Source organism: Lates calcarifer, linkage group LG9, assembly GCF_001640805.2.
Source record: "Lates calcarifer isolate ASB-BC8 linkage group LG9, TLL_Latcal_v3, whole genome shotgun sequence".
Classification (NCBI taxonomy): Eukaryota; Metazoa; Chordata; class Actinopteri; family Centropomidae; genus Lates; species Lates calcarifer.
In genome coordinates, this window is record NC_066841.1 from 8,291,993 (window position 1) to 8,317,870 (window position 25,878).

A 25,878-nucleotide genomic window follows, 5' to 3' on the forward strand; every position below is an offset into this window, starting at 1 on the left:
GCACTGCTTCTGGTTATTTTAATATCATGCATGCTTGCATCAGCAAGTCTGTAAAAAGCTGCAGTGTCATGTTTTTGTCAGATCTGATCCAAATCAGATCAAGATGTTACTTCCATTTGGTCAACAAGATGTCAGTACATACAAATGTTGATTTTGTTCCAGGTTATTTCAGGGTTCCAGGGTTTTGATCACCTGCTGAGTTGAAAGAAGGGTTAATGAAATTGGGTTATGGTTAGGGTCAGTATGAATGGGAAGAATCTTAAAATAATTCCCTCCCTTCATCAGAGTATACACAGCTCTGTTTAATCAAATGTAATTTTCTTCTGTCCTCATAGCTGTTTTGCCTGTAATGTTTTTTGGCATAGCTGTATTTGCCAAGGATTTAAACCCTAAACATGGTGGATTTTACAGAGATGCAGGCTTTAAATTTATTTAAAGATGTGGTTATGCTTTCAAATTGTGGATATGCTACTTTAGTATAAAACAGCCGTTAATGGGAATTAATTGCACCATTCAAATACCGCTTCTTGTAAGCCAACAGAAGATTATACATGCAGGATCTTGGATTTGCTTCATGTAGAAATACAGGTTTTGGATCATACTGGTAATACTAAACTTGGCAATATAATATTTGAGTAAGAATAAGCTTCTCGCTGCTGCAGTTATAATGGTGAATAGATGAGGAATGAACACATGGGTGTAGAGATTTCTATGATGGCTGCTGCTGACTCTAAATGGGATTCTTGTGGGTAGAGGATTGCTACTGTTCACCCTCAAGCCCCAGAAGTATTGTCATTAATCAGATGTCAAGGGCGGAAACATTTTGTTCCACTTAACTGTGGGAAAAGGGACACTAACAACATATGCTATTTTCAATGTGCCCACCAGTTAAGTCACAAAGACACACCATGTTACTGTTAGTTAATAGAAAAAAAAGATATGACTGTATAGAACAAAGAAATTAATATACAGTACTGAGTTTTCCTGTATTGAGACATTCAGATTTTTCCAACAGAAACTTAAGAGTGAAAGTTAAACTGGAGTTCATGAATAAAGTTTGTAAGAGATTTTACCAGACAAATTCATTTTCTCTACTTTTAATACAAAGATCACATTATCACCCCTTTCTTCACCTATAAAGTACAATCTCCTCCCTATTTGTCTTTGTAAGTTATGTTAAGTGCAGCTCAGACTGGCTGTTAAAACTGAGCCTCAAAGAAAAGACTTCACGCTAATGTATTAGATTATTTCAATCTTACTGAAATATTTTCCCATTATAAACATTACTTTCTCCACTACTTTCCACTAAACATTGTGCTATGTGGTTTAATAGGACGACTACAGTTAATGTGTGTCTGTGTACATAAAAGTGTACCCAACAACTCTGTGTGTGTGTGTGTGTGTGTGTGTGTGTGTGTGTGTGTGTGTGTGTGTGTGTGTGTGTCAGAGATTGTTCTGCACTTACATGGTTAGAGAATGGGCAAATGGAGTTAGAAATTGTTGTCCCACCACTAATAGCAGCTGCAACATCAGCTGTCTGTTCACTACCGCCTCATGTCTGCAGAAGTCAGCACCAAGGACAGCTCCTCAATTGCTTAGATTCAGCATAACTACAAACTGCATTGTGCTTTACAATACCACTGACCGTTTTTTAAAACATAACATTTTAGATTGATTTTCCTGCAATTGGCTCCAAAACGCCATAGAAAATAATATAGATTTAAGAGTTTTGGACCACCAGAAGTGCTATGCAATGTTTTTAAGAGCAGATCCCCATTTTGTTTGTATCATGCACACACACAAGGACATATATGCACATGTGCAAGCAAGTGGGCAACGTGACACAAAGTCCTGAGACTTCAAGAGAGCAAACATTGATGATTTTTGTTTTTCAAAATTGCTTTTGCAAATGTTTTGTGGAAATGCATTCCATGCTTACAGGAAAGCTTGCAGAGTCTTGCTTGAAGTAGGTTTATATTTGTGTTATAATCATGTTTTGAGCAGGGACTGTTGCTTTTCACAAAACTAATATTAGCTGATTCAAGGAATATTTCTTAAATGATTTCAGCTGTGATAGCATGTGGCCGTATTATCACATTGTGCAAGTGTATTTTCACAGTGATGGATCACACACCTGAAGCGCATTTCAAGACCAATGCAACACTGAAATAAAAAGAATGACTGTTTGGGGGTGGAGGGTGTGGGGTACTATTTGAAAATGGCTCACAGTATCAAATATAAAAAATTGTTAATGGACTAAAACATACAAAACCACCTGTATTATCATTTACTGAAGATAGTGCATCCAAAAGAGGACACACTTTCAAGGTTAATGTTAAACTTTAGGTTGTCTGAACACTGGCTCTTGAGGAATTGGTTATGAAAATGGGGACATTTTGGAGATTTATTGTGTAGCATTAGCAAGGTCTTCACTGCAGCATAAAAGATGATATATATAACACAGAGTTTGTCCTCTGAAGGGCTTAGTAGGTGTTTGCCTTTTCACAAAGAATGTGCGACTTCAATCCCACTTGATCTTCAGCCAAACATCAGCTTCCTTGGCAGACTGTAGCGAGCCTCAAGAGCACTTTGAGATCAATCGGTTGTAATGCTGTTAATACTGTGCATTACCTCTGGTTTACAACATAGGCATGACACCCGAACAACTGTTTTTATAATGAGCAGCACAGAACAGTGATTTACTTTAACCTTTAAGTCATGTAAGGTTCACGTGGAGAATTTTATTTGGTAAATTTACCCTTCAGATTTGGGCCACAAGCTTTTGCATTGTTCATCTTTTCTTTGTGGTTGTAATTCATGGTAATGTTAGCATAATGTCATCAATAGATTATTCATCAACATGCTATTGAAATATTCCCCTTTATGTCTCGGTTTCAAAGCATTAGCAGCTGCCATTCCTCTAGATTATGCCGCTAATGTGCCTCCACAGGTGCCTCATTCATAAAACATAAATTAGGAGCTAATCTAGTTTTGAAGGTAGTGTGTATACACTTGTGTTTATATACATACATGTCTGTGTGTGAGGGAGCACATAATTGTATGTGTGTCATAAGACCCATGAGGCCATCAATAAGAATAAACTGAGACGCAGATGGCAGTTAGTGATGCTGATATGGCAAAGCGTGAGCTGTAGTGGAGTATGTGTGCAACTCATTCAAGCTTGCATGTAGACATGCACATGCATCCACAGTGCTCCAGACCTCTCATTTGAATCGTAAGATTCTAAATCCCTAAAAATTGTTCACGTGGCAAGAATTACCTCACATAATAAACACACACACTCAAGTTAAAACTGTAAGTTCTCACAATGTATAATACCCTAATAATTTGAGGGAACCCCCTGTTGTTAGTGGATATGTAAATAAAGGTTTGAAAAACTGTCTGAATATAAAATACATGACTCACTCCTGCAGATTTAATAATGTGGATCAACTGGAGCTTGAATGGAAACCCAGCCTACACAGTCGCAGACGTTTAATATTAACAATGTCTCAAGCACAAAAGACTCCGCGTCAGGTCAATGTGGCAGAGAAAATTTTATGCACATCCAAAATCTTCTTTTAGGAGGGAATCACTGTACAGAGGAGTCTTTTGTGCTCGGTAAAGGCACATACTCAAGATTTTATCAAGACTAATGTGTTCAAACACTCAGATCTGTGCACAAATAAACAGCCTTATGGGATATGTAGTTCAGATTTTTGCTCACCTCTTCTCTTCAGCAAAAATCAAACAGCAAGTGTTTTGTTTAAACACCCCGGTTTTTCTACATCCTGTCGTCTGTGTTTTAGTGTGTGTGTGCATGTGAACTCCTCTGCCTGCTTCTCACAGAGCAGGAGAAAATCCAGACTTTTACGTTGAGGGGGGGCAGGGGAGAGGCCGGCGCTACCGTCAGGAGAGATTAACTTCTCCTCCATGTAACACACATCCTCATTCACCTCACTCTTCAACCTCCTCCGTCGCTTCCCCTGTTACTCATCTGGGGCTCTGCATAGTTCCTGAAATGTTTGTGCTTGTTTATGTGTTGTACACATATATACAGATTTTATAGTGTTTGCTTTTGAGTCTCCACTGCTGCTCAGGGGCAAGTTACCAAGTTGCAACAGCTATCCTCCTCTCAAGGAGTATTGCTGTGTGTTTCAGTAGCACTTAAGTGTGTTTTGGTGGTACTGAAAAAAAATGTTAATCAGTTAATTTTCAGAACTGATCACCAGTGAGTCTGATTTTTTTTTTCTAAAATGTGACAGTTTGACGATTTTATCTAGTTTCTTTCACTGTACATCTTTGGATTTTAGATTGTTCTGAGGACAAAAGACATAATTTTGGATTCTGGTGGATATTCTTTGCTGTTTTCAGTCAATTCAGTGATTATTCTTGAAAAATAATGGACAGATTGAGCAATAACAGAAATGACTGTTAGTTGCAGCCTTAAGGATTGTGCAGTAACTGCAATTTTCACTGCATGTGTAATGGGTCTAATAAAGTCTTGATCACAGTCAGCGTCAGACTATGTGATGTCAGTTTTGAGGCTTGTCAGATGGTGCAATGAACAATAAACAAGCTTTGGCCAAAGCACAATTTTTCTATCAAAAAAATAAATAAATAATTAACAGGAGGAGATTGGGATGCTAGTTGCAGCCCGAAAAAAAGGGCAACATGAAAAGGCAATTTTGCAAACTTTGTCTGAGGTAAATATGAGTTTAGCAGAAGCACTACACTAGTTCATCACTGTATTCTGTGCCATTTCATGTCAGGATTCTGCAGTTGTCACTTTGTTGGATTTCGGTCTTAAATTTTGTTGCAGCTCATCAGAGTGTAAATCATACAGTCTCATAATACAATCCAAGATTGACATCCAAAGATTTCATCATGTTTGTCCACATGATTGTCAACTTTGGCCAAAACTCACACTGTATGAAGGGGCCTTTAATGTTAATGGCAGTGGCAGTCACAGCTTCCTTCAGTCAACAAAAAAATATATATATTTGAGGAGCAGTTTGATGCCAGATGTGAGTTGCAATCTGTCCCAAATGAAATTAATCCAATCTGGTGGTGGTGGATGGCCAAGGCCAGGGAGAAAGAGAGAGCCCATGTGTGCATATTAACTTTGACTGTGTACTATATGCGATATGTAGAAGTGCTCCAGCTGCACAGTATATGGAGGACCCTCAGGGGAAAACACTGGCCTCCCTTGAGAATACACATGCCCCATGGGGAACATTAGGGCATGGGAGTGTGTATATTGAAGTGTGTGTGTGTGTGTGTGTGTGTGTGTTTCTGTATGTATATAGTGTGGGAGCAGGCAGTGAGAGTGAAACAGGGCTCCCATGACGTGGGCAGCAAAGCTTCCAGTCACATCGATGACATAACACATTTGATGTGAACAGGACCTATTGTTCCCTCCGGCCACACAGAGAATATCAGAGGGCTGGAAAATAAGTTCTGAGGAAGATCAGTGTAATGCTAATGAGGAGCCCAAGAGCTGGTTAGGGATTACATGTGCTTGGATGGACCTTCATGCTCACATAATGCTTGGATGGACCTTCATGCTCAGAATACGCAAGTGTAGACACACACATGCACATGAACACAAATACACACAAGCACAAGCCTGCATATAAATTCTCAGGCACAAATCCACAAAACTCTCTCACATGCAGAAACAACACCCAGCCAGAGATGCACACACACAAGCACACACACATGCATCCAAGTGTGCACGCACAGGGATATACACACACACGCACACAATATCCACAAATACACACTCAAATGACCCCAATCTGCAGCAAAACATACCGCACAAGTGCTAAATAATTTACATCTGACCCGACTGCACAGTTGCTAAAATGTACAGTATGCTAGAAACACAGAGCCTCAGCAGAGGTTTCCTGGCTGCTGGTTTCTATGGGGTTTTACAATGTAGATCCATCCATAAAATCATACTATTTTATCTTACCTACTGTAACTATATCAAGTTATAGAAAAAAGTACATATAAAGGACAAACAAAGGTACTTCTGCAAAGGTAAAGAGAACAAAACTTGCATTTTATACTCATCAGCAGATGCTTCAAAACCCTGCAGACTGTCCTCTAACAAAGATAAAGCGCAGAGAGAATAATACGCTAGTGTTGGCCTCTCTCCATTGGCTGCCAGTTCAAGCAGAGTTTAGAATTCATTAGAATATTTTGGTTTTCGATTTTTACCAATTATAAACTACACAGCGTGCATTTCTGTCGGGCCCATAGAACTTAGTATCTCTCACGTTGGCTAGAGTCAACTAAATATTCCCAGAGCTGGCTTAAAATGATGGAAGACTGAGCACTGCTTGTCCCCTAAACTTTGGAATAGTTTACTTCTCACTATTAGATTATCCAAAAAAAAAAAAAAAAAAAAAAGAAATTATATTTCTGGACTGGTCTTCGGTTTCTTGTTAATCTTTTTTATGCTTTTATTTTTTAAACACTTTGTAACTTTTGCTTTAAAACCACTATATAAATACATTTATGTTTACTTTCTACTTTCTGTTTTCTCTAATTTAGTACAAAATTAACAAATGGTTCCTCTTGTGAACAGAACAACTGCAGCGCAACATGGAAAAAAACAGAATTAGGACTGCTACCATGACGACATCTCTAGCCTTTGAACAAAGCAAACAAAGCACCACTTTAATCTCACATAGACGTCTGTCTCGTCAAGCTCACAGATGTCTGGACAATGTCCTGTTGATTTGTACCTGCTGTTTGTGCTTGGATTTCTGTTTAGGACTGAATGATACAAATATGAATGTGAGGAATATAATGGCACAGCAGATGCATATGACTGAGTTTTAGGTCTCAAGTGAGCTGGACTCAGTGGCACAGAGCAATAGGTGACAGTTACAGTAGCACAGGTCCTGTCATGTCATCTGTATCCGAACAGGTTGGCCTGTTTGACATTGTCTGCTCCTCTCTCCCTCCTTCCTCTCTCCCTCCATCCTTTCATCTAGTTGCCCTTGGTGTTCAGTCCACCGAAGACTTCTGTCCTATGTTTAATCATTCAAGCCCTTCCAGACACAAAACACTAGGGACTGATAGAGAAAAGAAGGGAATACAAGGGCTGAGTGAAGGAAAACGACACAGGGAAAAGACAGGTACAAATTTAAGTAAGAGAGGGTAATCAAGAAGTTATTTAGAGGAACAGAGAGAACAGCTGGAGAGGAAACTGTGATCAGGAGAGAAAGAAGCTTGAAGAGGAGGAGAAAAAGGGGGAAAAAAAATTACAGGGGACAGTTGGAGACAATTAGTGATGTGGAATTAACAGGCTTTTATCAGCATGTTCCTTCGCTAAAGGGCTCACCTTGCCTGGCAGTGTCGTGGTGAGATTATGTAGCGATACAGAACCAAATAGGCCACCAAATTAAGTTTCTGTACAGGCATGTTGGTCTGCTATACTTTCCCATCTGTGTGTGAAAACTATTAACAACATTGCATGGCATGGCTCAGGGTCATTGAGGCTTTTAGTGATATCATCCAAGGGACTCTCTCTCTGTCCTTCATTAATACTCAGTGCAATTATGAGGCTGGCAGATGAACTCTGTGTGGTAAAACCTGACAGTCTGGAAAATTATCTAAAAATACATTTCTATTTCTATTCTTGTATGTAAAGAATATTATAGCAAACACACTGATACTGAGTGAGTCAGTTACAAAGTAGCTAAAGTGAATCAGTCCTCAAATTACCTTCTGCTACCATTTATTTCATGAGATGGAAAAATAGTTGAAAAGTACACCTGCATGACAAGATAAATTAAATGCTGCTCATAATATTTTTTACTAAACTGTATTTGTATTTAGACTTCAATCACACATCCATTTACCACTGACATTCCCTCTCTTCCTCCTCTCACTTTCCTTCTCTGCCCCACCCACCTCCTTTTGCTTTTTCCCTCTGCAGTGCTGTGTGTCTTTCCTTTAATATAACTTCTGTGTATCTTGAAAAGCTGCCAAGAAATGTGAGGAGGAAATGTTCCTTTATTGTTTCCCTCTCTACTTCCCCCGCTGGCTAAATGACATCAACACTTATGGCGTGTATGCTAGAAATCAATACAGCACTCACTCATATTCAGGCATGTGTTCACATTCAGAGCTACACACGTGGCGTGTACACACGTACACACGTACGTACGTACATACGTACGCACACACACACACACACACCAGTGGTAGGGGTGAAGGGAGGGGGTGATAGGGTTGCTATAGAAACTGTTCTCTTTCAGGTATGGTGTCAGGATAATAAAAAAAAAAAGAGTAGCAATGAACTATCACGTCCAACATATCTGATGCCTGCTAAATTGTCTGAATATAAGCAAGCATTTCAAACAAAAGCTGTCTAATTTATTTCCCATATAAAACTATGAATAAACAGTTTGTGCTACAGAGAAAAGCAGTGTGCACACATGTATACACTAAGCAATAAAATACTATCGAAATACCTACAAATACAATGCACAGCATAGAAAAGACTATGTTTGACATGGACTGGCAATGGAGCTGCACAGTACAGTGAGTGTAAGCACACATGGATACACTCTGTTAATAATACAGTGAAAATGTGGGGGAGTGTGTATGAAGGCATGTAAGCTAGAGTAAATGTGTATCTGTGTGGATGTAAAGTACACAAAAGGTTGGTGATGTGCAACTGTGTCTGTGCCTCCACATGTTAGTGCACATGTACATATGTGTTTATTGATATGTGCTGCCTGCCACACCCCTGCAAGGCTGTCACTATAGGGATTATTGCAGTGCCTGTAGGTCCTGAGGAACATTTTGATTAGACAAGGAGGCTGTCTTTTGCCTGCCAGACTCCCTGATAATCTCGAGAGAGAAGCAAGGAAATCAGCCATGAGACTGAAAACACAAGTTTCATTTCCCCTATCTTCTTCTCTCCCTCTCTCTCCCTCTTGCCCTCTGGCATCCAACTGAACATCAGCTGGCACAGCCAACTAGCCTGCCGCATGGAGATGAAGAAGAAGGAGGAGGATCAGGGGGAGAATGGTGCAAGAGGAGCAAGATTAGGGGTGTATGATTTTCCCCATTACTTCTACAACCTGGTGTTGCTTTCACAGGGTACGGAGAGAGGAAAGGACTAAATATCAGACAGAGAGAAAGTAATGCCGGTCAAACAGAGTAAAATGCTGCAAAATGAGAATTGAGCAGAACCATCTGTGCACCAATTCTTTCTCTCTCCTCTGCCATATTTCTCTTTTGGTCTCTCACCCACCCACACAGCCATATATTCAAACATAAGCATGGTGCAGGCATATGAACCCTGTATATTCTAAACCTACACAAACAAACAAACACACTTGTTTTAAGCTTGTACTGTAACTCACCCACAACTCATCAAAAAGATGGATCTCGGGAAATGTCACACATGTCCCATGTGCAAAATGTTATAGGACTAAGTTTTCTTACCATAAAAGCATCAGAGGGAGATATGGCAAGAAACGTTCCACTGTCAGTGAAGTGGTTTTGTTGCAAAGCTTTTTATACGGTGATCAAACCTTTAGCATAATCCTGCCCAGTTGTTTTAGTTGTTTTATCATAGGCTGGAGTTTTACTTGCTTATACCCTATACTAGTAATCTTTTCAAACTTTTTCACCAAAATAAAAGCCATTAACTGACTTTCATGTGTTTCCACCAAAGATCAAAGAACACAGGAAGCGATATGTTTTACATTTACAGAAGCACAAAAACAACAAAACAGCCTCCTAATGACAGTTCAACTTACAACTATAAAACAATTTCAACAAAGACTAAGTGTTGTAATCACCATGGAGGTAGGATTTCTTGTACTGCATCAGTTTTAGCTAATGTACATGTATCTAATAACCCAGCAACCAGTTTACAGTGTACCACCTTGCCATACACTACATATATACACAGACACAATTTAGCACTGAGATGTGGAGGATAAATGACTGGTGGAAAGCAAGTGTCAATCAGCCACGAGTGGGTTAATATTCATCACCGACACCTGGCAACCCCTCAGCAGGCAGGAAGCTCAGGTTACCAGAGCTGATAACGCCAAAGCGTGTGCGCACACATACGCACGCATGCACACACAAAAATCAATTTGTTTGACAAAGCACCACACGATTGTCTCTCTCCCCTGTCCCTAAATGATCATGTGAACATGTGTCTACATATGTTATTTAACAAATAATAAGGTTTGAATGTGCCCAAATACCATGGAAACACTATATTAATAATCTGACACTAGTTAAACGGTAGCACCATTGTACACTCTGAGAAATACACATACACACACTCACATGCACATACTAACCTTTTCAAGCCACAAACACACCATTGAACCTTTTCACCGTAACCCCACCCCTCAGCACACACCACACACACCCACACACATCTCCAAACAGGTGGCTGTGCTTCAGTCAAGAAAGACAGAGGCTGGATGTTGCTTTGCTTTTTCCTTATTAAGTCCCAGAAGAGACAAAATGTACAAATCCTCCTCTCCTTTCCACCTCTCTGTGGACATTTGTCTCTTCCTGCAGCAGCTGCACAGACAGGTTTTCCCCAGCTGCTTGGCTATGCTAACCCTGTGCACTATATATAGGACTCAACAGAGCTAAATCAAACACTAACACACTCAAGCCACTGATGCAGAGACAGAGATAAACAGCAGCAGTAAAGAGGAAGCAGAGTGGTGATAAAGGATTAGTATTTACCGTTTGTGTTGGCTAGCACAGGAGCATCTTGAATGAGGTGTCGCTTACTCCTTCTTCCTTCTTGCTCTGATCTCCTCCCCTTCTTCCCTGCTCTCTCTGGGTGGGGAATTGTCAAACGGCTGCAGCAGCAGCAGCAGCATCAGTAGCAGCTTCGGGGCCTGCGTGTCTCTCTCTCTCTCTCTACCTCTCTCTCTTTCCTCCGCCCTCTCTCCACACACACTCTCCCTTTCCTAGTCTCTCATTCCTCTCACTCTCTCCCCACCCCCGAAGACCCTCCTCCTTAACACCCTTCCTCCATCATTTTCTCCTTTTCTCTTCCGCGCTCTCTCTCTTCCTCTGCTCAATTTCCCCCTTTCTCTCTTGCGCTGTACGCGTGTGCAGCGAGCTGCGGAAATCCACTCTGTTGAATTAATCAGCCAGCTCCACTGTTACAACCATCAGCTACATCAGTAGGCTACTGTTAGGCGAAAAAAAGGTAGCACTGCCAACAGGAAACAGACATCTTGGAGTCTGGGATACAAATAAGGACGGTTTATTGGAAGGCTGCCCTGTACAACCACAGTCTGGTCCTTCCTGTCGGTCTGCCAAATTGACTGAAATGACAGCAGCCTGCATGATGCTGGCTGCTGTCGGAAAGACCCTCCCTCCCATCCCTTCCTCCACAATTCATGTCTTAAGCCATGACACTAATTGAACAGGGTCCTGATTGATGCCAATTTTGCGTTTTTAACAACACACACACACATCTGATTATGACACTGATGATATTAATAAATACGTTGTAGGTTTATCTGGTAAGTTTTGCATTAATCACTACAAAGGTGTGCCATCACATTATGGAAAGAAGAAAAATTTGGATGAGCGTGTAATGTTTGTGTATTACAGTTCACTTTAACTGCATTTCTTCACTGTAATTTGAGTCTCACACCCCCTTTACAATGATCCTTTCATTTTCTGTAAAATTACTGTAACAATGTATTTGTTTACAGTTGGAGTATAATGTTGCACATTAATTACATTTTAGGATGTATAGTTCACAAGGTGGGGAGTGACCATAGACAGTGTACAGGGAGTGACACATTAAGTCTATTCTATTCCATGTTGAAGCATTTAAACTGTTGTGCATCTGTTGCACTGTAATAGTTTAAATCTGATCTGATCTGTCATATAACTCAGTCAGTAGAGGTGAAACAAATGAGTAGGTACCTTTTTTTTTATAGCTGGTACTTTTACCACATTCATCATCTTAAGCATGTTAGCCAAACTACTTTTAGCATATAAACATTTGCTAATTAGCACTAAAGACAAAGTACAGTGGAGGACAACGGCAATGTTATTAGGTTTGATGAAAAGTTAAGGGATCACCCAAGTTATTACAAATTGTGTCTGTACTAAATATGTGGCTTATAAAAATGTACTACAACTGCTGTGAATCTAAAAATGACCACAACCATCGTTTTTCACTGTAATTTTACCTCACATTTATGAGCTTATAGAACCACCTGAGACTTAATTGAGGTGCTTCTGTGTAAAGTTTACTGAAACAAAATCCAAACATGTTTTTTTGGTTCTACAGGCATAAAATTAGGCTAAATTTTATCCCCATGTGACCAATTATTCCATTTTCTGTCTGTTCCAAATCTAATCCTCACAGTTTCACAGTTTTAGCCTTTAACTACAACACATAACACACTTGCTATCACACTGCCTACAACGCCTTGTCACAATGAGTAATTATATCATATTGACATCAGCTTATGTGTGGGGGCTCATGCGTGTCCTTCCATGTATATGTGTGAGTATGAAAATGGGTATACCACAGATAGCCCCCTAAAATTATTTAATCTGGTTAAAGGGATTTTCAATTAATCCAGGAGGGCCCTATATTTTGACAGTGCAATATTTTTAGCACATTTTCCTTCTCACGCAACAGGATTTTATTCTGCCTCCGGTTTTGAGGGTAATATGATTCAGTGCTCCCACAAGATGGACTGCAAACTTATTTTGGACATTTGTGTCAGTGTATATCCTGAAACCAAGGCAATGGTTTCAGGATATACAATGCCTCTTTCAGATTAACACAATTCAATTCCATTATTCACAGATTTTTTTTTCTATTTCTATAGCCAACACCAATATACATATACTTGCATACATACTGAAAATGCTTTAATAAGGTCATTCGGTTTATATAAGGGTTTTAGAAAACAACAGGACTATGCCTTTCAGGATCAATAATGGAAACTACAGTTGACCAGACTATAGCATCTTCTGAGTGTGGCTGTGGGTTTGGATGTTTCCTATGTAACAAGAATCATAAGGAAAACTTAAATGACACTGGTGTTATCACTTAAATATGATCCACTCACTATCAGGAAGAAGTATAACTCATTTCAAAATTTGTATCAGGAATGAAACCTCAGAAAATGCCTGAAATTTGATTATGAGCTGGCATGGCCCTCACTGATATACATCAAATCTGCTTCAATTACTCCAGGCATGAAGCTGCACAGGCCAGATCAGTGGCCTCAGTCAACCTTTCTGCTCGGATGTGGGCAGTAAGGTGGTTATGACAGGAAGTGGGGGGGAGGATGATGGAGACGGAGGGGAGGACAAATGTATACACACTATGAAAAGAGGGGGGAAACTTGGAATTCCTGGGAGAAAGAGTGTGAGAGAAGAGCAAAGAAAAAGCTGAGAAATATAATGAAATATAAAAAGCATGAAAGAGGTTCAGAGATGGAGTGACCCAATGGACCACTACGAGCTACTGCTGGTTGTGTGAGCTGTTGCACTGTTAGTGAGTTCAATGACTGTGGGTTTGACCATGTTCATTCTGAGTTTGTGTAAAGGTAAAATTTAGCTCTAGACCTGTTTGGAGCCTCCCTTTTCTGACCACTTCTTCTAAAGCTAACTATGCTTTGCTTTAGCTCTCAGTAGTTTTACTTAACAGGAAGAAAAGGAATGGACTGGGAAACAGGCTGGGAAAATAAGGATAATGTAGTTATATAGAGACAACTTGTGCCATTTAAAAGAACACTGTCTGGGATAAATTCAATTAAGGAAAGAATAGAAAGCTCAGCCTAAACACACCCTGTCTAATATCAGTTGTTAAAACAGCCTTGTGAATCAAAACAATGTGAATTTTCTGACTATCCTGTGGGCGGAGGTAGTATTATTTCAGCTGAATTGTGTTAAACTAAACTGTCCTATTATTAACCTTGGTTTGTCTGTGCATCTTTGATTAGGGGGAGTTAAAAATGGAGATTACTAGGTCAGCTGAGACAACACAGCTATTAGGGATTATTGATTGGACGTTGTTCCTCTTTGCACTGGAACAAGCCCATATCATCATGAGGACTATCATCTGAGTGGATCAGCTGCTAGCAGTACACAATTGTTGCCATAGGGATGGTGTCCAGGGAGACAGCTGTGGCCTTTTAGCAGCAGTCACACAGCACACACACTGAAGGTCATTCCTCACCTAGGGTACCTTTCTCCAACTGTCCGTCAGAGACTGTTTCATTCCATTTAAGAAGCAAAGAAACAAATGAAATGGTAGAACAGACAGTGACAAGAATATCTAGCCGAGGTGCCCCATGGAAATTCATTCTCAACAATTCAGCAAGGATAAAATGCAACAGTGTGAGGTGATGGGTTTTAGGCATTTCATTGTCAGTCTGATCTAGCAACCTTATCTAAATATACAAACAGGGGAGAGAAGTGAAAATACCTGGTCAAAAATGATTTGCTTGCCTTGTTGTCTAATGTAGACACCATTTCCCATCAAATTGGCCAAAACAACTCTACAATGAAACTTTCCTTGTGTGCCACTTCACCAACTATAGGCAAATTTAGCAATCCCTGGCTTAATGAGGGGAGTCAGTTTCTCTACTCTGGCTGTGGTCTCTCTTTCCTGAAGATCCTGATCCACAGGGGTCTCAGAGGCTCCCTTCCCCTAGCCCCTAAATTCAACTCTAGTGCAGTGTAATGAAATGGCACACAAACTGTTTCACCACAGCGACAAGGCAGTTCTTGGGAAGGAGCCAGTGTCTACTGCTGAAAAGACATGCTGTCAGACATGATGTCCAGGACTGCTGAATTTGTCTGTATTGGGATGAGAACCATGTACACCCAACCAGAACAAGCCTGTTGTGTACTGTGCACAGACAGGCAAGTTATAACTTGGCTTTAGTCAAGAAACATGAGAGAAGACTTAAACATGCAAGTTAATTTTTAAGCCGCTTGGATTGAGTGGAAACAAGCTGTGAATGCAACACTGACTTATCTTCACCTTTTAAGTTCACATGGTGAACATATTACCATTTGGAGTTATTTTCTGGCCATATGTCATCAACACAATTCAAAAGATACTGTAATCATATAGCACCTTCCTAGCTGCTGGTAAAAATAAAAAGAAGAAAGAAAGAAAAAAAGAAAACAGCTAGATTATGGCTAACACTACAAATGCGGCTCAAAACATATACTCACATAATGCTTCACAAATGTATGACGCAAGGATTCAATGCATGACAAAAAAGCTTGAGAATCAGAATAGGTACTGCTCTGTTTTTGGATGCATGGGTCTGTGATGCCCATTTTCTATGCAACTGAAATCCAGTAAATTGAGTGGTATATCAATGAAAGTATGTAGTAACTATGAATAAACTAACTGTTCACCTAGTACGTGTTAATTGATCAGAGAGTGACTTAACCATTTGTTAATAGTGAACAATAGCAGTTCATGATACATCCTTGTACTCTTCTTATAAAGTGTATATAGACATAGATTACATAGATTTTATGCATTCATTGTCACCATGACAACAGATAGGTTTTACAGTAATGTCTTAGAATAGACTTGATATTGGAGACACTTGAAAGTCAGAAAACTGGGCTTCTGTTGGTAAGGCCATTCATTTAAACCATAACTAACAAACTGGCTAATCAGCCATCTGTTGTGTACAATTGTGTGTGTGTGTGTGTGTGTGTATACCAGGACATTGCTTAATCTTATAGCTTCAATCTAATGTTTGTTTTGTCTAGATGCATTACAAGCCATTTTTTGACCATCGGCCTCCACCTTTAGCCCAGTTACTATAGGATTTTTGTAATTATCATGAGCTGCTTATAAAAAGTGATAGTGATCATGTCCTTGTCATCTCTCACCATTTCATGATTCTCTAACAAAGAGTAAGCCCAGTGTATCTGCATAAGCAAATATGCATGAATGAACCATCTCTCATGACTGAGCTCCTCTTAGTCTAACTGATCCATAGCTGAGCCTGTCTTTGCATGAATGACCATGATGCAGTATGTGAGAGTGTAGCTATCAGCAGTGACAGTGTAAAGACTGCCAGGCACCCAGCTGGACTACCTCCAACAGGCCCTACCATATATGAGCACACATACATACGCACACATACGTAATTACATAACATTATTGAATTATGTTGCCGACCACTGCATGTTAGCTATTGTAACAGACAACAGGGCGTTCCTGTTTGTGCCAAGGTTTTGGCTGTGAAATTTGATAAAATCTAGCACTGGGCAGGCGGCCATGAATTCCACTTAACAGAAAGGTAAAAGGAGGATTGTGTTAAAATATAGTATTGTGTTGTGTAAGTGATTTCTCAGCTCACACAGTGAAAAGAGATTGCAAAGTTTTACACGAATATTCTTCTCAGTGGGAGAAAAATGATGGCAAAAAGTATGGGTAATTCTTAAGTTGTACTGTATCTAGTTTTCATATATGGAGACCAGAGCAAATTATTTCTCTCTCTCTCTCTGTGCTAGTGTCAAATATGAACTGTGGCATGCCTCTATACCACATTAATAAAGGGAGAAGGTGACAACGCTCTCAATCACAACCCAAGGCAGTGATGTGACAAACTATTTAGCCTGAGAGCCACACTGCAATGAAACACTGTCAATAATAGGTTTATAAATGCAGACTGGAGTATGTGGGTTTCCCCTCTATCTTACTGAAATTAATTTCAAGCTATTGAGGCTTATAACAGAAGCAGCCATTATGCTCTGTCAGTTCCCCTCTGCCAGTCTGTCCACACTCCCGCAAATGGGCGTGTTGCCAAGACAACGGCTCACACGCCTTGCCATCCGAGAGCACCTGGGGGAGGCCTCCAAAAGGACAAAGTCACTTTATGCACAAAAGCATGCATGAACATACAGGGCAAACAAAAATATATGTAGTACCACAAACACACACACACACTCCCACGCACAATACAGACCGAACCTCACACCCCTCCTTATCTGTTTTACACTACATTACACATGCCCACATGTCTGCATAACCAAGACCAAGAGGAGGGAGTATATGTACATAGGGCCATGCAAGCCATCCCGCTCTATGTAGCTGTGTCCCTGAAAAATAAAAGCTGCAACAGGGACTAGAATGCAGTGCACTCCACAAAAAATAGCATCTTATTGTTATAGATATTGTTCTAATACAATTTAATCTTGTATTTGCAGGCAAAAACAACCACCATCATCATCTCAGTTAATGAGTGTGTGAACAGTGAGGAGTGAAACTGAGATAATGTGTGTTTCTGGGAGATAAAAATAGACAAAACTTGGGTGGATATAGTAGGAAGTTTACCAGTTTCCTATACTGCTGTTTCTCTTGGCGAAGTGTGGCTACTTCAAGCTTCAGAGCTCGGTTTCTCTCTTCCAGCAGTCGGAAACGGGTCACATGGTAGACTGAGTGGCCTGTAGCTTGCTGGGATGAAACCTCATACCTTAACTGGAAGACAAAATTAAATATGTGGAAAAATTACCAACATTAGACAGTTCTTGTAAGGTTACTGTGATTATTATTAGTAGTAGTTGTCTTCTTGAATGTGTGTACAAAATTACAAGGCTATTCATCCAATAGATTCTGATATATTCAGTCTGGACACAAAGTGGTGGACCTGTCCAAATCAACCGACCAACAGACAGGCTGACTGGCTGGTTCGAAAAAATTACACACACATGAAGGAAACAAGCATTTGATTAATATAACTTATGAAAGGAGGACATAGGGCTCCTGTCAATCTTGCTTATGGCGATGTACTCGGGCATTAGTTCCATCCTGCGGGGGTCAGTCACAGGAAAAGGATTACCAGGCCTGAAAATGAAGCTGCTACTGCAACAGGTTTTGAGCCTCAGCAGGATTTGCCAGTCAGTGTTTTTCTCCTTAGAAATTTTCTTGATGGCACAGAGTAGCCTTTGAAACTGCATTTTAACTCGCTTGAACCCTCCATGGAAACATACTGCATATCTGCAATAGGCAGGCTGGAAGCTTCTCTTGAGGTCTGTAGATATTTTTCTTGTATTGCTCAGTTAGTCTTCCTTCATGCTAGACATCAATTTGTACAATTTGATGGCACTTTTTTGACTACACAGTTGTCTTGGAAGTGCTCTGCTGTAAATCTTGTACTTTTCAAAAATTTCCAGTCACTTTGAGGGCACCAAGGGGGGTTGCAGATAGTAGCGGAATTGCACAGCTGTTCAGCTGAGGTAAGGAGGAAGCTGATTTAGGATAAGTGGATGTAAACGCTGCTGGTGCATCCTGAAATTAAACCACCTCTCCAAGGATGTGAGGATGCACTTTTCTCTGTCTTTTGTGTTGGAGGAAAGAACTCATTCCCATAAGTTAATCTAAAAATGAATTTGACGCTGCACTCTATCTACTTTGAGTAATATAAATGTATGAGATGGGAACATTTTACAGAGCTACAATTTGAAATCCCAAATGGGGTGTAGTCTTCCCATTTGCCTCCTGAAAAAGCACACTTAGCCAGCACAGCCACTCAACTATCACCACAGCTATAAAAAGGAAAACATTATCACCCGAGACAAAAGAAACCTGTGCTGCATTACTCTGAAGCCTGTTTCACACCTTTATCTCTGCTCCACCTATTTTCTTTTGGAGAAAAATTAAGGAAATGGTGAAAATGTCAGCCCATTGTTCTCTTTGAGCACTTCTCAGATTTTTACTTGTAGTAACCCCTGACAGACCAACAGATGGTTCTAACATCAGTTCTAATATATCAATTAGTATGTTACCAGAACATTTGGTATCTTGTCAGGCACACAAAAGAACCCGCACATAAACAACAACCAGATCCCCTGACTGCAAGCCAGACTGCCATCTTCCACAAAACAAATACTAAAAACAAAGTTGCCGGCAAGATATCAGTTTACCCTGACAGCCAAAGCTATCAAAGCCAGTACAATGGACCTGCCAAGCAGACAGAAAGACAGCCAGATCCACCTGCTAATACAGCAGACCTGCCAAACAGACAAGCCTACAGATAGACCCACTAGTGTAATATGGTGGACATTCCAAGAACAGACAGACAGATGGATAGACCTGCCAACCAGTCCTGTTAGTTTTCCAAAAAGACAGACAGACAGACTAACACATTCAGTCAGCTTATTTAGAGTGAGATATGAGGGCATATGGCCATCCATATGAGAAGTGATTTATGAGTCACTTAGACCAGAAAACCACTGGTGTAAGAACTGCAAAAAATCAAAGACAGTAATCAATCAGGTTGAGATATCTTAGTAAGACATGTTAAGTTAATTCCCCAAATCAGTCAGTAAGGATGAGTAATGGCACGAATCTGGAGGCTGTGACTGCAACCAGTCCTGAGTCGCGCAGGACCCAATTGTGCCGCCCACTTGGGAGACATCATCGTTTTACCAAGGGAGCTGCCAAAGCTGCTCTGACAGGAGCTGCGTCAGAGATGGGAGTCATGACGCACTTGTGCAACTCTGGGGCCACAGGAAATACTGACATCATCTCCTGCTGAATGTGAGCCAGGAGGGGAGGCATTGAAAAGGACACAGTGAAAGGTGCAGAGAAACATTCTGGGCTACGCATCCACTCCTTGACACACTTTTGGAAAGCCAGGCTTTTAATTCAGCATGGGGTAGTAATATTTTATGTTGTGGTTACTGTTATTCCAAATCAAGTGTTACAAATACATCCAGTCTTTGGCATTGTGCTGGTCATTATGTGATGGAACTCAGGCTGATCTATACATGCTATGTCTTCTATTGGTAAGAAGGTCCAGAACATTTTGTGGTAGAAAAAAAATTACCCAAAAAAAAGAATATTGAATGAGTGGAAAGATAACATTGGAGCAAAGGAATTATTTAATTGAGAAAAACTGCACACTAGGCAATCTTAAAAAATGGAAGAGAAAAACGCTGTTGTGGCTAGCTTGAGAATCTTACAATCAAATGAAGGATTTTCCTTTGTGGACTGTTCAATGTTAAGTGTTTCTCTTCCTTTTCATATTCACAGTCAGACAAGCATCCACAAACCAAAAAAAATATGCTTTCAAAGCACTTGTCTACATCTGTCACAGTTGCTTTGATCCAGTGATGCCAAGTAGTTTATCAAAATTTGCTTGTTCCTTACATATTCCACTCTTACTTAATAAGTGTGCAAGTTTTTCTTAAAATAGTGTTTTCAAGCTTTAATAAGGGTCCAGTCATAGGAAAAGCTTTATTTGAGCCACAAATGAAGTTCTGGCTTGAGGTAAGACAGAAGTGTGAGCATTTAAGAAATGCTGAAGGGATTTGCAAGTCTAAAGCCAGCCTCTTTTGGAAATAGACTTCCAGCCCTTACCCTGCTCACAAAAATTCAACAGTGTATGCCTGTTCCACCTGCCAATTTTGAGTCCTGAATAGCAACAATTAGGGGATACAGTGCTAAGAGAGGTCTACAATGGAAATGTAACTGTATGTTACTCTGTAGAGCTATTCACAGAAGTAGCTAGGCAACTGTAGGTGAAGGTGATGTTTTACCAGTATAATTTACTGAATGAGTTAGGGTCCTTACATAGCGTGTCAGTGACACACAATGTAAGATGTTCTCCACTTCAGATGCTACAATATGCAGTTTTCATTCATGTGCTTACCACCCATTATACAGACATCAACACAACTGCACCAAAGGTGTCAGCTAAGCTGACACCTAAAGGCACTAAAGACCAGACACATGAGGTCAAAGCTGCCTTAACTGGTTGAACTCACTAATTACTATGCCATATACAAACTAAAGAGAAACTGAAGTCAGGATTCAGTGAGAAGTTGGACATATTCCTGGAAACGCAACTGGTGAACAAATCGATTTTTCTATGCAAAATTCTGTGTTCCCTAAAAACAACATCAGTTGAGAATTATATTTCCCACTAGCAGGGAACTTAATGTCTGTGAATCATCTGGCCTACACAACACTGTGGACAACAACAATCATGGATACACTGTGAATGGATAATCCATTTTAAATTGATGAACAAGTGGAGGCTGGGGTAACTGTTTATTAAGCAAAGCAGATAATGTGGGTAGCTATTAAGATGTTACAGCATATAATTATGTAATAGGGGCTTTTTACTACTTTATGCCATGCACAGTAAGGCTCCTTTCCACTTTTGCAGTAATTAATAGCTACTGATTTTAATTCTCCATGACAGAGACAAATGATATGTACGTATTCATTCAATGGCTCTCTAAATACCATCTTCATTTTCTAATATTTCTATCACATTTCTGCTGTGTTGGATGACCTATGGTGGAGGGACACAGTGGAATGGATTAGCAAAGCAGCATGTGGTGGCTGGATTTGAATCAAGGGCATTGTGGTTAAGTGGCAATGTGCTCAGCCAACACAGCCACCAGGATACTCCAAGGTAATCTTACACTGACTAGGTGTGGTTTTAAATAGATTGTCATATCGCCATCTGGTGTGTGAAAGAAACACTTACACCACTGCTGCCTGATTTACTCAACCGTTGATGTACAGCTACTGACCCACCATTAAGTAGATTTTCAACAGAAGAAAATCAATCCCCTCAAGCTTATCAGACTATTCCTGTCCAATGTAAGTGCTGAACATGGACGGGGATTCAGACAGGCTACTATAAATCTAGAGTTAACTACTCAGGGGAAAAAAAAAAAAAAAAAAAAATCACTATCACTTAGCCAATGCTAAGTGGGAATATGTTTTCTTACATTTCCAAAAATGTCTCACATCATTGAGAATCAAAGCAGCTGCAGTAGCATCCAGTGGATCATTTGTCTGTTTTGAGATTCAGAAAAAATATCTAACAGTCTAAAAAAAAGGGGGGGGGGGGGGTTGGACAGTACTCCCAGTGTGCAGACATGAATGTTTTTGCTCATACTGATAATGACAATGTGCCTACCTTAAAAGGCAGTACCCCCTTTGTCCCAAAATGACTCTTCCCTTCACGTCACATCACAAGCTGGCAATGAAGGCAGAGGCAACATGTCCGTGTATGCACACGTGTATACAGGTGAATGAGTGCCTGCGTGCGTGTGCAGTCGCAATGAGCTTGTCTCCAATCTGCAGCTTTAATAGCTTGTCTGGCCTGTACACAGCTGTAGCAGGCAAGAGGTCTCACCCTGATAGTGAGAGCAAAAACAGCTACAGTTGCCTCATGGTACGCTTACACACACTCCCTCAGTCCCGTCCCTGAATGTGTTAACACTTGGGACCCCCCCCCCCCCAACAGTCTCCGTCTCGCTCATACGCAGACATGTGCACGCCCTGTTCAACTGACCAAAAACGTCACACATGCAGGAAAACAAGAGGAAAAAAAACAAACACGCACGTGGGACAGCTTTCATTTGAACTGGCTCTATGAGTCTGTTGAGCAGTGATGTGTAAATCATTACATCATGGCTAAGATGAGCATTTTTCCCCTCTAAATACATTTCCCAAGCAGACCAGATAATGGTCATCATCCCCATTTCCTCTGTTACTTTGACAGTGAGAAGATGATTTTCCATTTTGCTGACAGAAGCAGTCACCCATACATCTCCATCCCACATTTATACATATACATACACATCTCCTTTAGATCACTATATTTCAGTCATTTCCTTCTCCTTGGCATTACTATTCATGCTGTAACTTTCCTCTTGCATTAAATCAAATCTGCGCTGTCATGTTTCTGGACAGACCTCACATAAGTATCTCTTTGCTCTCTTCACCTTTTCTAAATCCCTGATCAGAGAACTCAAATTAAATCAGTGTGGTGGTTTTAGTGAGGTCACATCAGCAGCAGCAGGCGCTCGGGCTTATTCTGTCGATAGCGGTTCTCTGTTTAAACACTGGGATGGAGACACAGGACGGAGGAGAGGACAGACAGAAAGAGACACTAAGTGTGCGTGAGTGAGGAGGGAAAGCAGAATGTACGCGCTGTTCCACTCTGTTGCCTAGCAACACTTGCTCTCTGTCTGTTCCCATCGTTGCAGTGAAGGCATTACTCTCGCAGTGAATTGGTTTTCAGGCATGACACAAAGCCCTGTGAGACCGGGGTTCAGGAACAGATGGAAACTGGATTGGGCAGAAATACGCAATGCCCCCTTTAAATATGCAAATAGCTGAAGGCAAAGTGTCATTTAACTGCTTAAACAAGCTGCTAGCTTTGGACCACATCATGGCCCAGTCTCTTTCTCACCTTGGATTTTTAACACTGAAATGGATTTTCAGAAGTATGCTGTCCTCTTCTGGCCAGAATTACAAAGGGCTTGAGAGGGAATCAAAGTAAATATCCAGAAATTCTGGGATGGTGTCATTTGCTGAAGGTTTCATTTACATCCATCTGACACCTGGCTTTCCTATCACCTAACAAATTTCATTATGTAATAAAAATACAAGAATGGTATGTATAAATGTGTGTGAACTGTAAATGGAAAATATGATAAAAGCATTAAAGAGTTATTTCATATTTCACTGCGAGGCCTGACAATTTACTTGAGGCATCCAAGTTCTTTTATTTTTGTCTACATCCATCCCAAAAGTGGGGGGCAGCCAATCTGAATCAGGCAACAACATACCAGCTGCCATCAATTCTCTCAAAAACCCTTTAGCAAAGGAAGTTAAAAACAACATCAGACGGGCGCACATTTGTCCAGGTCAGGTAAGGTAAATGATTAAAAACAATGGATTTGTGGTCAGAAACAGGAAACTAACAACTCCAACAACTGGAGGACAATTATGTGCACAGCTGGAGTGAGATTAAATAACTGTGGTTGTGGACAGCAAACAGGACATTGGTTGGATTGGACCAGGTGACTGAAACTGTGGAGGACAGCTGATAACTAAAAGGAGTTCTCTGATGTTATGTCATAATGATGTGTAATGAAGATCAGATTAGGTTGAGCAGATGTTCTTTTTTCTAAGGACAGTTCATAAATTTTTGGTGCTTTATCCCCAGATTTCCTCCTCTCAAGTGGACTACTACTTTTAAAGGCTTTCTACCATAACATGCACATTCTAAGTTATCAGCCAAGCATTTTGTAGTTTATGAATCAGACACAGATGAAAGCCAATACAGAGCTTATGTTCTGATGTTAGCTTTAATTTTACTGTGTACTTTCATTATTTTGCTGAAAAATGATATTTAACTTATTTAAATGAAATGCAGCTGTCGTAGCAGCAGCAGTAACACAGGCCTACAGTGGCACCACGGTACCTTGCCCTTGCTGTGCAGGTGATGATGGTGTAAGTTTCTGGCAGCGATCATGGCCAGCTGTCTCTGGATCCACTGCAACTCCATCTGAGACTGCCTCAGCAGCTCCTCCACATTAGCGCTGGACGTGTGATCCCGCATTATCACCTGCAAAACCCACACAACCAGAAATTACACACACTGAAGTCACACTGCAAACATCACACTCTGCTCATACCTCCACACACACAAACTATAGACACAAACAAAATCATAACATACAAGTATCCAAATGCATTTACTCTTTTGTTATACTTGAGAAACACTGACTTTATACATGTACTTGGCAGAATAAAATGTGAAAATTGAATGAAGCTGAATTTGAACCATGTTTTTATTACTTGAGCACAGTATCTAACAAACAGCTGAACAATTCACCTGAATGTAGGAGGTTATATGTGCAATACTCCGTTAAAGTATTTCTTACTTCATATAGCATTTTACTATGTATTTTTAAATATAAATTTCCATTTTAATCTTGTTAGACAGCCACCTGTATATAATAAACCAATCACAAAACTTTACAAATTACCATAATTTCAAGCAAAAAAAAAAAAAAAAAAAAAAAAACTGTAAATAACAAAATGAGCATGATTTAATTTTAATTCATAATCTGAGTGGAAACAATTCCATTTTAATGTAGCAAACAAAAAATATGCAACTGCATCCACAAAAAAACAAACCAAAAAAACCTAGATAAGTTATTCCTGCAGTGAAAGCACAAAGAATGAATGGGATATTGCATGTACACAGCACTAATGAATCTAGCAAAGAGCTCTCTGGCACTTACTGTACAATTGCTTCATCTTCTTTCATTCAAAATCACATGCTTGCTTGTTACTGTCAGTTTTAAGTTCATTGTCAGTCCCTGACAAAAGTCAGCCACATATTCTAAGTAAAATCACTATTCCAACTTAATATTGTCGCCTGCATCACTTCATCTACATGCATTTGCAGGTGCCAACTAGGATGACTGATATGTACATGTGCATGTGTATGAGTGTGTTCAGTGAGAGAGAGAGCTCCACTCAGTTACATAAGAGAGGATTACTGTATCACAGTAACACAATGACAGGGAGGAGGGTGGAGAGCGTGGGGGGGAAAAAAAAAAAAAAAAAAAAAAAAAAAACACATCAGCTTTTATCAGTCTTCAAATCCCCATCTATGTTGACCTGCTTTGTACCACATAGGAATATCCATATTCATAGTAACTTAATGCAGAACACCAACACATGAAAGGTTAAGAAGGTTAATGCTGCTTGTACCTCAGGAGATTTGACTTATCTGACTCCACTGCTGCATCATAAATATTCAAAAGATCTGATTTAAGTCAGTTTTCCATCTTCTCTTTTAGACTAATGAATTTGTTTTGTAATAAACAAAAACAGCAGAACAAGACCACATTTAAAAAAAAAAAAAAAAAAAAAAAAAAAACATTTATGATTAGTAAAACTAAGAGTCTGAATTGCAGCTCACTTAACAACAAACTGTAATTAAATGGACAAAGAAGGAATACAAGTGATTTCTTTTCGTATTTACATTTTCTTAGTTAATTTTAAAAAACAAAACAAAA

At 40.0% G+C, this 25,878-nt stretch overlaps 1 protein-coding gene across 1 annotated transcript in view; it reads right to left on the bottom strand.

Annotated features, from left to right (window-relative positions):
* rimbp2a (RIMS binding protein 2a) overlaps positions 1 to 25,878 on the bottom strand; it is a 58,953-nt gene that overhangs the window by 31,977 nt on the left and 1,098 nt on the right. Inside the window, exons 2-3 of the mRNA XM_051072862.1 lie at positions 24,270 to 24,413; positions 17,369 to 17,512 (exon numbers count right to left, since the gene is read on the bottom strand). Of these exons, the coding sequence (XP_050928819.1) occupies positions 17,369 to 17,512; positions 24,270 to 24,407 (282 nt within the window). The 5' untranslated portion in view covers positions 24,408 to 24,413. The remainder of the gene's footprint in view (positions 1 to 17,368; positions 17,513 to 24,269; positions 24,414 to 25,878) is intronic.